Here is a 13720-nt window from a genome sequence, read left to right on the forward strand (position 1 = left end):
GTCAGCCTGCCGGAAGATGTGGAGTAGACCCCGGAGCTCCACTTGGGGTTTGCTCGCCAACGACGCCGGAGCCAGTGGGCTGGCATCAACGTCTCTTAACAATGGAAGCAGAATGGTCAGAATTATTTACCCGCTGTACCCTAGCTCTGGTATCACCAGACGGGCTTGTATTGCGTACGAAGAGAGTAGCGCTCATCCGTGCCCCCACACACTCGGGGTCAGATCAACCTACCACCACGGGCAGGGTGTTTATGACTAGGCGGCCGGATCTGTTCGCATTGCAGAACCCCCCCGATGCGGCGGACCTATTTGAAGAGGTCATCTGGGGGTTATCATGAGCTACCTTTGTGTGGTCTGGATCCTAGCACCAGGTACGCAAGGGAGTACTTCTTCAGCGCCATCTGTTTATGTACCATAGCGAGCCTCTTTTGTTTCTCCCTTTGATTACACGCCCATGATACTCCTGAGACAACCTAGGCAGCAGACGGGCAGAATTCAACTGTTTTTTTAAGCATTTTCTTCCAGAATCCCGAACCTGTCCCACCGGTGAATTGAGATTCTCGTAGATTGTACAGTGGGTATACTATCGCTACACGTCATATATATATATACACATCTATCATCGTGTCCAGCATGAAGGGGACACCTTTTTCTTCTTCTTACACATCCACATACCATCGTTGAGCTGGTGTCTACATCCGCAAATTTCCCCATTGGGTTCCCTTGCACAGACGCCAGAATACGAACACCAGCAACTCTGTTGGTAGCGGGGCTGATTCCCTGCTTTCCTTCTCTCCCTCTTAGAGCTTGCCTGACTGTCGAGTACCAAGGCATCATGGTTTTTCATGAGGCCACGGGGGCGAGCCACCCGGCATGTACAGTTGGCCCTTGGCATGCGCCTCTTCCCGTGCCATGTCGTGCGACAGGTCCTGCTTCATCCGCCTCCACTCGGATTGCGTCAGGTCGACGCCTTCCTCGCGCATCTCGTCCAGCGTCTTCTTGATCTCACGGAACTTGCCCGAGCCGGGCATGCCCGGGTACGTCTTGCCGCTGGCCTTGTACTCCTCGTCGCTCACCATCTTGACGATGCGGAAAAAGTGTTTGCCACGGCGCAGGATCAGCAGATGCCCGTCGAGGAGGAAGTTTTTAGTGTCTGCCGGGAACCAGTTCTTGATGGGTGTGAAGGTGAGGTCGCCGTAAGTCATGCCCTTGTTGGTGGCCGACGCCTGGCCGGGGGAGCCGGCCACGTACGCACCCTGCTGCTTCGTGAGTCGTAGGCCGTCCGTGATGCTGGCCGCCAGCCCGGCTGCGTAGAGGATCCTGCCCATGGACTTGCCGAGGACGAGGGACTCGGGGAGCTCGATGTCGGGGTTGAAGCCCGTGGCGAGAGCGGCGGTGGCGGGTTCCGCACTGGGGTAAGTGTCGAGCTCGACCGTCCTGGTGCTGCCGGTGGACACGGTGGTGCCCGCCTTCTTGGCATAGATGGCCTGATGCTGCTCCCGAGCGTTCTTGGCCATCTGCGTGCTGTGGGCCAGACAGACGACGTCGTGGGCGAGGGCATGCTGGGCGACCCGCTGGGAGGGGTCCTGGCTGTGCTCCTCCATAATCTTGGCGATGGCGTCCGAGGGCATGAAGGTCAGGAGTCTCAAGAGATTGCCGACGTCGGCATCCGGGCGGCGCATGAAGTATCCGTACAGGTCAAAGGAGCTCGTGAGGAAGGGGTCCAGCCAGACGGCGTTGCCGGCGCTCTTGCCGAACTTGGCGCCGGACGAGTCGGTCAGCAGGGGGACGGTGAAGCCGACGGGGGTGTTGAGAAGGTCGTCGGGTCGGCGCAGCTCCTCCTGGGGCTCCGTGTCGCGCAGGTACTTGATGGCCTCGATGCCGCTCACGATGTTGCCGTACTGGTCGGAGCCGCCGATCTGCATCATGACGTCCTTGGGGGACGAGTACATGTGCCACCAGTCCCAGGCCTGGACGAGGGGGTAGATGAACTCGTCCAGGGGCATGCCGGAGCCGTTCTCCTCCAGCCTCCGCTTGACCGTGTCGCGCGACAGCAGCGGGCCCATGCGCATGCCCTTGAAGAGCCTGCCGACGACCTCCATGAAAGGGGTGCTGTTGAGCCAGGTGCTGTTGTTGACCAGGGCGCGCGACCACATGTACTCCTTCTGGAAGCCGTAGCGGGCGCCCAGCGTTTCGACATTGCCCCATATCCGCTTGAGCTGGTAGTGGCACTTTGTGATGTTGGTGGTCAGGTCGCTCCGGGGGATCTTGTCGCGGGCCTGCAGGCGGTCGGTGGGATCGCCGATCTTGGCGGTGCCGCCGCCTATCAAGGTGTTGCAGCCGTAGCCGTGCAGGTAGAGCCAGAACAGGGCCATGAAGGGCAGCAGGTGGCCGACGTGGAGCGACTGGGCGGTCGGGTCGACGCCGACGTAGGCGCCGATTCGTTTCCTGCGCATGAGCTCGCGTATCTGCTTGTCGGTGCTGGAACGGGGTAGCCACGGGTCAGCCACGGGGACAAGCAAGACGGCGCGCAACGGGAGGTTTTTTGATGGATGGGTTAGACATACCCGGCGGTGTCCTTGACGTAGCCACGCTCCTTGAGAAAGTCCCAGGGATTATATTCCTCTCCATTCTGGATCCTCTCGGCCTTGCGATCCCAGGCGACCTGCTGGATCTGGCGCTTCTTTTCGACTTTCCTGGAGATGCCTCTCCGCTGCGAGTAGGTAGCGGCGAGCTTCGCTTTCAGACATTGGCGGCACACGGTCGGGCGTGCGGCCAGGAGAGCGGGCGCTGTGAGTAACGGCCCGGAAGGCATGACGGAGAGAGAGGCGGGCGGCGAGCGAGACGGGAAGAAATGGGGAAGGGAAAGGGACTAGAATTACATTGACTGAAGACGAAGTAACGAGAAGTGAAGAAGAGAAGAGCCGGTCATGCGGCTGTCGAACTTGGCTACTGGTACATGGGATGGGGGGGGAGGCTCCCATACACACGCACACTGCTGCAAAGTCGAACCTGGTAGTGCAGCTGTAGGCTTAGGATAGGTATAGACGTACGTCAGGAATCAAGTACAAGTTGGGATATACAGAATTTCATGCCGACAATGCGCCGTTGCCAGCTGCGCGCCGCCAAGCTCCGACCGTGCCAGGCCCAGCTCTCTCTCTCTCTCTCTCTTTTTTTTTTTTTTTTTTTTTTTTTTTTTTTGGTCTCCCCTTCCATTGGGTCCAATTGGATGCATGGATGGACTCTCCACTGGGACGGGTCGCTAGGTGGTAGCCACTTGGGCGGAATATTGATGATGCGTCGACACCCACTGGTGTAGGTACTACAGTGACTATGTACTTTGAGATCGGAATGAGCCGTCATCGACGACGGAAAGCCGGGGCCGCCCTCTGTGCCGGGATGTCGCATGATGTCCGGCCTGGTCGAGCTGGTGGGTTGATCCCCAGCTAGTACAAGAAAGCTGTCCTACAAGGCATGTATCTGGATGACATTGGAATAGAAATAGATGAGGCTCGAGACGGATGCAGATGCGCACATGGCAGATGGTGGCGTCGGACACGATACATGGCTTGGTGGTTGTAGCTGTGCCGTCCACATAACTAGCATATGTACATGTGCACATTCCCGAGATGCCCAGGCGGTGGCCAATCAGCGGGCTTCCAATTGAGATCCTCGGCAATCCAAACCAACTAACCCGTAAGTTAGCCTGCCCCCGGGTTTGCCTACCGTACCGTGCAGCAGAACAGAACGACGACACCGACGACGACGACGACCTCTCAAACAGGCGATTGATTGACCGGTCGATTGACACAGCGGGCAGCTCTGATTGCGCACACCCACACTGCTCTCCCATCCGCCGCCCCCGATCACCTCCGAACAGCCATGGCCTCCATCATCAGACCGGCTCTGCTGAGGCAGACTGCCATGGCCGCCGCCGCCGCCCGCCCGGCCATGCGCAGCGCCTTCGTCAGGGACGCCGTCCGCGTCTCGGCCTTCCACGCCTCGAGCAGGAAGAACCTCTTGCCCCCGGGCCCTCGTACGTGTCTCGCTGCTGCTTTCCTCCCTCCGTCCTCGGGCACCAATTGGCTAACCACCGCGTCCAGAGGTCATCCAAGGAACAGGTACGACGACTCCCCTCCTCCCCATGCGAAATCCCCTCGCAGCGGACAAAACGCACCAGCCCATCTTGGGGGAAGCATTGCGATGCCATGCCATGCCATGCCAACGCAACCAATACCCTTGAATCTGAAAGAGGGAAGGAGATGGAATGAAATGAAATGAGATCAAAGAGGAAAACGAGAGACAGCCTCCGCCGGGCGTGTACCCCTCTGGCACCTGTTACTGACCATCCCGCGTGTCCTCAGTCAACGACCCGGCCCCCGTGCCTCCCACCTCGCCCTCGCACGGCTCCTACCACTGGACCTTTGACCGCCTCATCGCCGGCTCGCTCATCCCCCTGGCCGTCGCCCCCTTCGCCGCCGGCTCGCTCAACCCCGTCATGGACGCCACCCTGTGCTCCCTCCTCGTCATCCACAGCCACACCGGCTTCCAGAACATCCTCATCGACTACGTCCCCACCGGCCGCTACCCCAAGGCCCGCAAGTCGCTCATGTGGGCCCTGAACGGCGCCACCGTCCTGGTCGCCATCGGCCTGTACGAGTTTGAGACCAACGATGTCGGCGTGACCGAGGCCATCAAGAGGGTCTGGAAGGCGTAAGGGCGCAACCACTCATCAGACCCAGGGCGGCAGGCAGCACGTATGCGGGGGAGCTCCCAATCATGGGAAGGGGGTGTGGTGGATGATGGATTTTGTTTACCTAGGCAAGGACAGGCTTGTAGGACGGGACTGCAACTGTGTGCGGGGTTCCATCCGTCAAGGCATGAAATGACCTCTTGTGCCACAAATCGGCGAGCTCGAGTGTAGGGCATGCCGTGTACTGAATACGACTAGTATATACATTTCACTGTTCATACTCAGCTTGACGCTTGTGATTGTTTGCCTTCATTACAGCTGCCCGTCCGTCTCTGAAGGCCTCATTTGCCTGCAATCTAGTCCAGCGCGCTGCGTGTCTTTTCAGGGCCGCGGGAGCGGCTTTTATAGATGCGTTCGAGCTTCCAAGGCATTGGCACCGGGTTTCTGGCCATTTCGAACAAGCACGGCCGTTTTGATCTCAGGATGGCCAGACAGTGAACCGAGTAGGTGCACACGCCGTGGGCATCGAAACTTTGCAGATGCAAAGGTGAAAGGAAGGTTGCGATACCTATGGGTCGCTCTACAGCCAAGCACCCGCGCATTCAAGCCCCGCTCAGAGAGTACTTGCTTGACAATCGTCCTCCTCCGAGTCAGGCTGTGTGTGTGTATCATGTAGGAACAGGGGAAGTTGTGCACTCTCGCCAAACAAGAATAATGGGGGTTAGTACGAGCACTTTCTCGGACAACAACAACAAAACATGCGACGCGGCGAGACCCTAGTTGAGCTGGAAGGACTCATCAGTTACATACGCCAGAAATGGTGTCATTATCGTTTCTAAAATCAAAGCCGTTTCCTCCCAATGTTGCCTCAAGGCCATTCCCAGGACTATTTTTGGGTATATATACAAGTTGAAAGCCATACATATCTTATGCCTGCCTGCCCCAGCCGAGAGTCATCTGCTCCCAAGCAGCGACCCGAGGCTCTTCCCCTTTGTCGATCTGCCGCAACGCCAACATGTAAATGCTTTGCTGAAATGCTTGCTCGCTCGCTCGCTCGCTTGGTTCGCTTCGCTCAACTCCAGTGGTAGGATGATATAAGCTGAACCCAAAAAGAGACTCCCGCCGAAGGGTCGATTGACTACCAACTAAGGCGTATTCCCCTTCTTCTGCCATCCCTGGCAGGCCGCGGTATCGGTTTGAACCCCGTCTTACTCGGGCTTTTGTCCGTACCAGAAGTAAAAGTTCCAGTACCGATGCACAGACATGTCTTCGAGGGCCTTGAATGCAGCAGCTCGCCACAGCTCCCGCTCGACCGTGTTCAGGCCCAGCACCTGCAGCGGCTTACCCGCCAGGGCAGGTAGAAAATCCTGGATGACCAGCTTCAGGTAATGCCCAGTCAATCGAAGGCGTCGGTCCCTCGCCCATGTTCCGACTGGTATCTTCTTGACGACGCACTGCACGTTTGTGAATCCTGCTTGCCTCAGGGGTTCGCCGAGTTTCGAGGCAGCGTGCACGTCGTAGCCGAGTTTTGAGAAGGCCTCGGCAACGAGCCTGTACATGCCGAAGCCGGCGTCGTCCTCTGGCATGGTCCCGTCGTCGCATTGCATCCAGCCATGCAGTTCTTGCCACTCCATCCACCCGCCAGGCTTGATGTTGGCGAAAGCCTGCCGGCACATCTTGGGCACGTCCTTGAGAATCGGCGACATGGTTCGCAGATGTACCAGGTCATAATTATCGCCGTTGAGCCACTCATCCTCGCAGTCATCAATGAGGAACTTGACATTAGGTGGAATCCAGACTGGCTGTATCGGCGAGAGGTCTATACCCAGCACCGAGGCACTTGGATATCTGTCGCCGGCTGCGGATTGATCATGTTAGCAGCCGTGCTCGTGACACTATGGAGATTCAGGTGCCGCAAGGGGCGGCGGGCACACGTGCCACGGACATACCTTCAATGGCCCATTGCCCTGTGATCCGAGGTCAGCTTTACGTTCCCTATATCAACTGCGCAGCCAATCGGCAGGCCTACGAGGGGTTGCGAGGGCTTACCTGTTCCCGTGCCGACGTCAATGATCTTCTGGGGGTTGTCTCCAATGGGAGAGTAGCACAGCCTGCCATCCGTCATCTCCAACATCATCACATGCTTCATGTCCTCGCGGTTCTGCTCCTGGTCGTCGTTCGGTATCGGATAGCGGCCGTTCTTGTAGCTGTGATAGCGCCGTCCATTCTCGTAGGTGTGGGCGTAGATGCTGGAGTTGACCGAGGTCGAGGCGGTCGAGGCGCCCTCGTCGCCCCACTCGGACGGCTCGAACTCGTCGCTGTCGACGCTGTCCTCGCCGGCCTCGATGGTGTTGTCCTCAAAGGCCTCGACGTCGTGCAGAGGTGACGAGGCCGCCGGGGCCGGCTCGGGCGCCGTGGCCGGCGGTGTCGAACTACCGGCCGACGGCTGCCCCGCTTGGGCCAGTTGGCCCCTGGGGCTTCTGGGAGCGGTCGAGGGCTCTCCGACCTGTGCTGCTGCACCAGGAGCTTCGGAGGACATGGTGGTGATCCTGTACTGGTGCTAATGCCTGTGCGGCGGGTGCTGGCCTGTCCTGGGCTGTGACGGTTGGCTCTCGGCTGGCCAGGCTAAACCTGAAGGTTGGGGTCTGTAGCAGCGGCGGGCGGATTCAATGGGCGCGCGTCGCCGTTCAGGCCGTTAAGGGCATGGATGGCGCAGCTAAGGGAAGGGGGGGTTGTTCGAGGGAAGCAGGACGGCCGCAAGATATGGATTCGGGGGTGGGAGAGAGCGAATGCGCAAATCTGTCGGCGACAATGTGCGGATGCGTGAGTGTTGTGCCCACCGCAGTTCCCGGACGTTGTTGGTTGGCACACGTCCTAGTCCCAGCTGAGAAATGTACGCCGCGCGCTGAGCCTTAGAGCGTCACAAGGGGGAGGGGGGGAGGGGAGGGCGGCCAGCCTGCCAGCCAGCCAGCTAGCCAGTCAGTCAACGACAGCCGAGGACGAAATGGCTTCTTGCCATTGCGAGCGGCTCAAAGACCCCAGAGAGACCCAGAGACCGAGAGGGCTGTCGGACACACTGCCGCTCAGTTGACCAGCCCCCTTTTGGGTCATCTCGTACGAAACCCGCAACATGGCTCAATGCGCTCTCATTGTTTCCGGGGCTGCGAGCGACGGGGCGACCCGGGTCGGGCAGGCAGCATGCGATTGAACAATTGACGGGGCCTTGCCAAGCGGCGCGGCAAGAGGGAAAAGCACACATCGGACGACGAATCGGCGCCTCTGTTGCGAGTTCCTAGCGCTGATGGGCGAGACATGTCGACATGCTTTTGCGATATGATGCTCTTGTCCAACCCCCACAGTCAGGCAACTTTGTCGTGCAGTACCGGTACTACCACAGCAGGCAGACAGTTCCATATCGCCAGTAGGTACATACCTAGCTAGGTAATCGGAACGGTCTCGCGAGAAACCCTCAGCAGCGAAGCGACAGCCGAGAAGCTCTTGGCTCAGCGGGCCCCTTGTGTCTTGAGTCTTGACGAACCATAATGCCTACCTATATGTGTGCGACTAGGTAGTCGCAGTATAGGCATACATACCATCGACCCCCGCGCGCACTTCGGCTTGACCTTGGACCTTGACCAAGACCGCCGTCGCCGGTGGTACTTTGGACCAGGGCACCCGCCTGCCGTGACGGGCAAGTCACTGTCCATGTGATTCTAGATTGGCCTGAGTAACGGATCACAATTGATGTTGTGCGAATGTCGAGAGTGAGCAAGTCAATAATCGCGATAGAGCGGGCTGCAGGCACTGTATGTAGATCCTTGGATAGGGTCCACGGTAGATCCCCAGTAGATAGACAGCGTACGTACCTGGTAACTTACTGGCTATACTTACATACTTACCTACAATCGTCATCTGGCAACCAACCTAGGATGGGCAACGCGCCAAATTGGGCCCGAGGCGGCTTCCACATTTCAAGTCTTTTCAGATTGAGCTCAGTGATGACCTGGAATGGACGAGCCCGTCCACATGCAGAAGCCTACCCTCCCCCCTCCCATACATAGGACCTACCTAGGTACGACGTGGATGAGAGCACCCACCCGGCTATACAGGCAGCATCGTGGCCAACATTCCCGCCTGCAATCCTACCTCACACCTTGCGATGGCCTTGCATATCCTGCAGCGGGCGCCGGGCACGGTTGGACCTTGGTCCCGGAGAATGGGCCTAACGGTCCATCGCGGCGGCGGCAGCTAACCGAAACATTGCCCTGCATGTTTCATGCCAGTCCAGTCTTGATCTCGGTTTGCATCTCGCCGACGGCACTGCACTGCACTGCACTTGCACCGCACTGCGCACTGCATTGCATCAATACCGTTACCTCGACGCACACAACCTTGGGTGTCGTGAAGGCACCTATATTAGGCCCGCAGTCTTGCATGGTAGCTATCAGCTTTGGTCCTGTAAGTCGACGAGGTACCCTCGCTGAGATGACGGCTCACGGCCCAGCGCATCATATATCGGAATCTGGCAGGGTCCTGACACTGACACCAGCGGCAGCTGTGCCAGCCAGCATCCCATGTGATCTAAAGGCGACGGCATCACACCCGGTCGGCCGTTTCGTCCCATCACCAGCACCCATCTCAGCTAGCTACTCGGAAGGCCGCCGTTGGCTGACTTTAGCCGTACACCGTCGCGGCGCAGAGATTGATTGCAATCATTCTGTCGAAATGATTTCATTCACTTAAAGACGCCAGGTAGTCTTGGATGGGGTGTTTTTTTTCCCGCCTCCCGCTATGTTAGCGCCGTTAGAGGTCCCCCAGGTCCAGCAACAAGCTCAGCGGCTTTGTTAGAGTTGGCTTGATCCGTAGATTGCCCACTGCTGGAGCATTTCGCTCCCGCTATGTCTCAGCATGAGAGGCTAAGTTATTAGATCGTCAGAGGGGACTGCTTACCACAGCCAAAATTGCGAACCTGGCACGGTGACTCCGACATTCCACAACCCCGGGGCCTGGCTCGAGCTCTACAGCTACATACTATGTACATGCAGCCACATTTAAGGGGGCAATGGCAGACATGGTATGAAGTACCCGAAGAGTCCGGATGAAATGATCCTCGATCGGCCGTATTTCTCGTGTTGTTCTCGGTAAATCTCAGCGAGGCTCGGCCATAGTGTGAAGTCGACAGCGTGATACTTGGATGTAGTTTCCTGGCTTTCCACGCTCCGTGCCCCTCGAATCGCGACTTCGATGTGACCCCAGGCGTACCGATACCACCCCGTCGGGCATCACGATGCGGCCACCAATCAGCGGCGGCCCATTGGGTGCACGCATGTGCAGGGGCCCGGTCCGTCTAGAAGAAGTGGAGAATGCTTCTGGAAGGCCTAATTCAACTTGTATTTGTGGAAATGGTACTGATCAGGCAAGTCACAGTCTCTCGAAGCCGCCGCTGTTCGCTCATTGCTCACGCTCATTTACTGTTGCGCCCTTGGAGAAAGACTGTCGATCTGCTCGTCTCCCCAACCTTGTCCCGTCGGTTACCACAGTCCCAAGTCATAATTCACAACATAAGCACTTACGACATTAACTCATTAACTAGGCACTCGGCCAGTTGCTACTCAAGGCACATGTCTCCGCTAGGCCATTTCATCAGCTTGAAGCGACCTAGTTCCTACGATGGGCACAAATGACCCACGCTAGAACAATCAACTGTTAGGCTACCAGACAAGCTTGTTCCTTGTAGAACACGATACTTCAAACTGCGCAACGGTTCCCGATCTTGACACAAATCGTCGAAGGAAGCCGCGTACTTCCCTCGTCATTCATGGACAGAAGATGCCTCTGGTGCGTCTCAGCCTGTGAAGGTCCGGGTCTACAGGCCTGTTGGCAGGGCTCACTGCGTTTGGCCGAAATTCTCCGGCACCCCGGTCCGACCTCACATCCAAAGCCCAACTCTAACGTCTGTTCATCTGGAAAAGAGGTGCAACTTTGCATTCGTCTCCATCCGAGGCGAGGCTAATCCACCGGGCTGCTTCCCAAATCCGAATCTCGGTAATTCTCTTCGCTTCGAACCGTCACATACCAAGTAGGAAGCTCACTGGGTACCTAGGTAGGATCAATTGGGCACAGGTGACTCAAGGCGTTCGGTGTCTCAAGATGCCAATTTCATTCGCAAGACACCGCCGGAAGCTCCAGAGTGTTGACACGCATGGATAGCCCGTGATCGCCCAACGGCGCGTGCTTTCCTGGGTGCCCTCAAGGTTGAACTAGTCAGTAGGCACGTTTGACACGAAATCAAGCCCCACTACCCAGATGTCCTTCTTTCAGGAAGGCGGGCAATTGGGATCCTCTCACCCCATATTCATCCTCTCGGCCCCGTTAATCAAACTCTGGCGGCAGACAATACAGGTAACAGGCCCATGCCGAGGGGATTTTCCCCACGCGCCATGCTAGCAGAAGACTCGGTTCCGTTCTCTATCTTGCCGATAGACCCTGTCTCAACTACCACCATGTCTTTCTGGCAAAGCTCTTCCCGACAAGCTGTCCCAGCGGCGGACCCTGCCTCGCGCGCTCTCTCTGACCCCGGCTCATTATGTCATGCATGATCGTTCCAGGGGTGATCTCCGTGAGGTTATCCAACTGTCGACATGAACGGTCCCGTTTTGGTAAAACCTGGTGATGCGGCGCATCTCCACTCTTCCGTACTGGTCACCACCGGACTTTCATATATAGCTTCCCAGGTTAGTCGCCAAAGCCTCGGCCGTTGGAAGGAATTTCCAGTCACATTTTCCCAGTTCACGTCTAAGGGGACGTCCAGTATGTGTCTGGTCTTCAATCTTTGCTGTCACTATACTTGCATCACACGTCGTCTTCACTAAGTGAACTTCTTCATTTTTGCCTGCCTGCCTGCCTGCCTGTCTGCGCTCCTGCCGCCTCTTTTAGCCGGCGATCGTCTCTACCTCGTCTCATACTACCTACAGTCGCTACCGAACAAAACGAGAGAGAACAGAATCCCATTGCGTTCCCATACGCTCGGCTGAGACCCGACGTCTTTTCCCAGTTGCTTACACATTCTCGTCGCGATGAGTTCGTCATCGTCGCGGCGGCGCATGGCAACTAGCGTTGCCAATGTCATGTTTACCAATGCGGTTTACTTCCCCAATTTCAAAATCTACAGCGGCGCAACCCCGGGAATGCTGAACTACGGCTGCATCAGCCACGTGTTCTATGCGTTCGCAAGTGTTGCGGCTGACGGGTCCGTATTTGTAAGTCGCCTGGGGGGCTCTTGGCCGAACTCTGGAGACCGAGAGCTGATGCGCCGCAGCTAAGTGACGAGTGGGCAGATGCTCAGGCCCCGTGCGATGGAGTGCGCGGTGGTTTGGGATCCCTAATGCATCTCAAACAGGCGCATCCGCATTTGCGAGTCATCTTGTCCATCGGCGGCGGCAACTCCGGCGAGGTGTTCCCCATAGTTGCGTCCAATGGCATGTTGCGAGACCATTTCGCCCGCTCGGCCAGGGGCTTGGTGGAAGCATCAGGCTTCGATGGCATCGACAGTAAGACAAGTTATCACCGCTCCTACCTGCGAGCACCGTCACTCACAGTTGCATAGTATGCTGGGAATATCCCTCGGACCCGCAGCAGGGGGCGGATTTCACGGCACTACTCGGCGCGACCAGGATGCACCTACCCGCCGATGAGTATTTCCTCACGGCGGCACTGCCTGCCAACCAGGGAGTCTTGCAGTGCATCGATATTGGCACGGCCGCCTACTACCTGGACATGATCAACCTCATGGCGTACGACTTCTTTGGTTCATGGACTCACCGGAGTGGGCACCACGCACAGCTGTACTCGATGAGCAAGGACGAAACGTCGGGCTCGGCCGGCGTTGCCTTTCTGGTCGGCGCGGGCTGCCCAGCAAAGAAAATCAACCTCGGCATCCCGTTGTACGGCCGCAGCTTCCTAGGGGTAAGCGGACCGGGTCACCGATACAAAGGCGCCGGTGGCGAGGAGGGGACGTTCGAGTACAACCAGCTGCCGAGGAAGGGCGCCAAGGAGCAGGTCGACAAACGCATAGGCGCAGCGATGTGCGTCGGTGGCGACGGGGGCTTCGTGAGCTATGACAATCCGGATACGGTCAAGATGAAAGCGACGTTTTGCAAGCAGAAACGGTTGGGTGTAAGTCTGCCCGCTCTTGTGATTTCACATGCAAATATGAACCACGTCACATTGCACATATTGACTGTGCATTGCAGGGGTTGTTTTACTGGAGTGGACCCTCAGACGCCCAGGAGAAGTCCCGGAGCTTGATTGCTGCAGGGTTCAAGACACTGCACTCGTCTTGATAGTGTGGTGTTCGAGTCGGTCGGTGTTCTACGTCTTGCTTCATTGGCGTTCAGGCGTTATACGAAACCAAAATCCGGAAGGCCTGGGCTGGTGGGACTACCTTTCAGTCGTGAATTCTTTTACATTGGTTGGCTGTCTCGTTGGATAAGTAGGGATATTTGGCAATGTCTTTTTTCCTTTCTTTCAACTTTTGCCATTTCTCGGAACGCCAGAGGGGTTATGGGACTGCATTTATTGGGGTTATTTGGGGGGTGAAAACGCGGCACGTTACAATGGACGACCACCTGGACATTACGGCATTGATTGGTGGAGGAACCTTGAGACAAAAAAAAAAAACAGGGAACAGATTTACGTAAACTTTGGGATAGACGGGCAATGAACGAAGTCATGATGGAATCGTGGCTTATATAGAGGTTGGGAATACAATGGATGCAGTTTGGATTTCAAGACAGCTCCCAATACTTGCACAGTATCGCTGTGTCAGTCTCGACTGGATGGTTGATAAGACGAGGCGCTATACAACCAGACATGGACGACTAGGTTGCTGTAGTCTGCCGAAGTGACGGGCAGCACCTGGGCGCCGGTGGAAGACACGGTCGGACGCTCTATATCCCAACCACAGCTTGCATCCCATGGCAGCATCCATACCAAAGTAACTCGTAGGCCAGGGTGGGAGAGACAGGC

At 57.1% G+C, this 13720-nt stretch overlaps 4 protein-coding genes across 4 annotated transcripts; 2 read left to right on the forward strand and 2 right to left on the reverse strand.

The window, feature by feature from the left end:
- Positions 1 to 833: 833 nt before the first annotated feature.
- JN550_011892 (uncharacterized protein) lies at positions 834 to 2815 on the reverse strand (the record flags this gene model as incomplete). The annotated part of the gene is made up of 2 exons (XM_049310307.1): positions 834 to 2481; positions 2568 to 2815. 2 exons carry the CDS (start codon positions 2813 to 2815, stop codon positions 834 to 836), a joined length of 1896 nt encoding a protein of 631 aa, XP_049166174.1.
- Positions 2816 to 3882: 1067 nt separating this feature from the next.
- Positions 3883 to 4717, forward strand: JN550_011893 (uncharacterized protein; the record flags this gene model as incomplete). The annotated part of the gene is made up of 3 exons (XM_049310308.1): positions 3883 to 4036; positions 4104 to 4121; positions 4365 to 4717. The coding sequence occupies 3 exons, from the start codon at positions 3883 to 3885 to the stop codon at positions 4715 to 4717; spliced, it is 525 nt and encodes a 174-aa protein (XP_049166175.1).
- A 1184-nt stretch (positions 4718 to 5901) lies between these two features.
- JN550_011894 (uncharacterized protein) lies at positions 5902 to 7232 on the reverse strand (the record flags this gene model as incomplete). The annotated part of the gene is made up of 3 exons (XM_049310309.1): positions 5902 to 6551; positions 6643 to 6660; positions 6743 to 7232. The coding sequence occupies 3 exons, from the start codon at positions 7230 to 7232 to the stop codon at positions 5902 to 5904; spliced, it is 1158 nt and encodes a 385-aa protein (XP_049166176.1).
- A 4537-nt stretch (positions 7233 to 11769) lies between these two features.
- Positions 11770 to 13035, forward strand: JN550_011895 (uncharacterized protein; the record flags this gene model as incomplete). Its single annotated transcript, XM_049310310.1, has 4 exons — positions 11770 to 11952; positions 12012 to 12243; positions 12300 to 12868; positions 12946 to 13035. The coding sequence occupies 4 exons, from the start codon at positions 11770 to 11772 to the stop codon at positions 13033 to 13035; spliced, it is 1074 nt and encodes a 357-aa protein (XP_049166177.1).
- Between the last annotated feature and the right edge of the window lie 685 nt (positions 13036 to 13720).

The sequence above is a fragment of the Neoarthrinium moseri genome, assembly GCF_022829205.1.
Source record: "Neoarthrinium moseri strain CBS 164.80 chromosome Unknown scaffold75_Wmoseri_CBS_16480, whole genome shotgun sequence".
In the NCBI taxonomy this organism is placed as follows: Eukaryota; Fungi; Ascomycota; class Sordariomycetes; order Amphisphaeriales; family Apiosporaceae; genus Neoarthrinium; species Neoarthrinium moseri.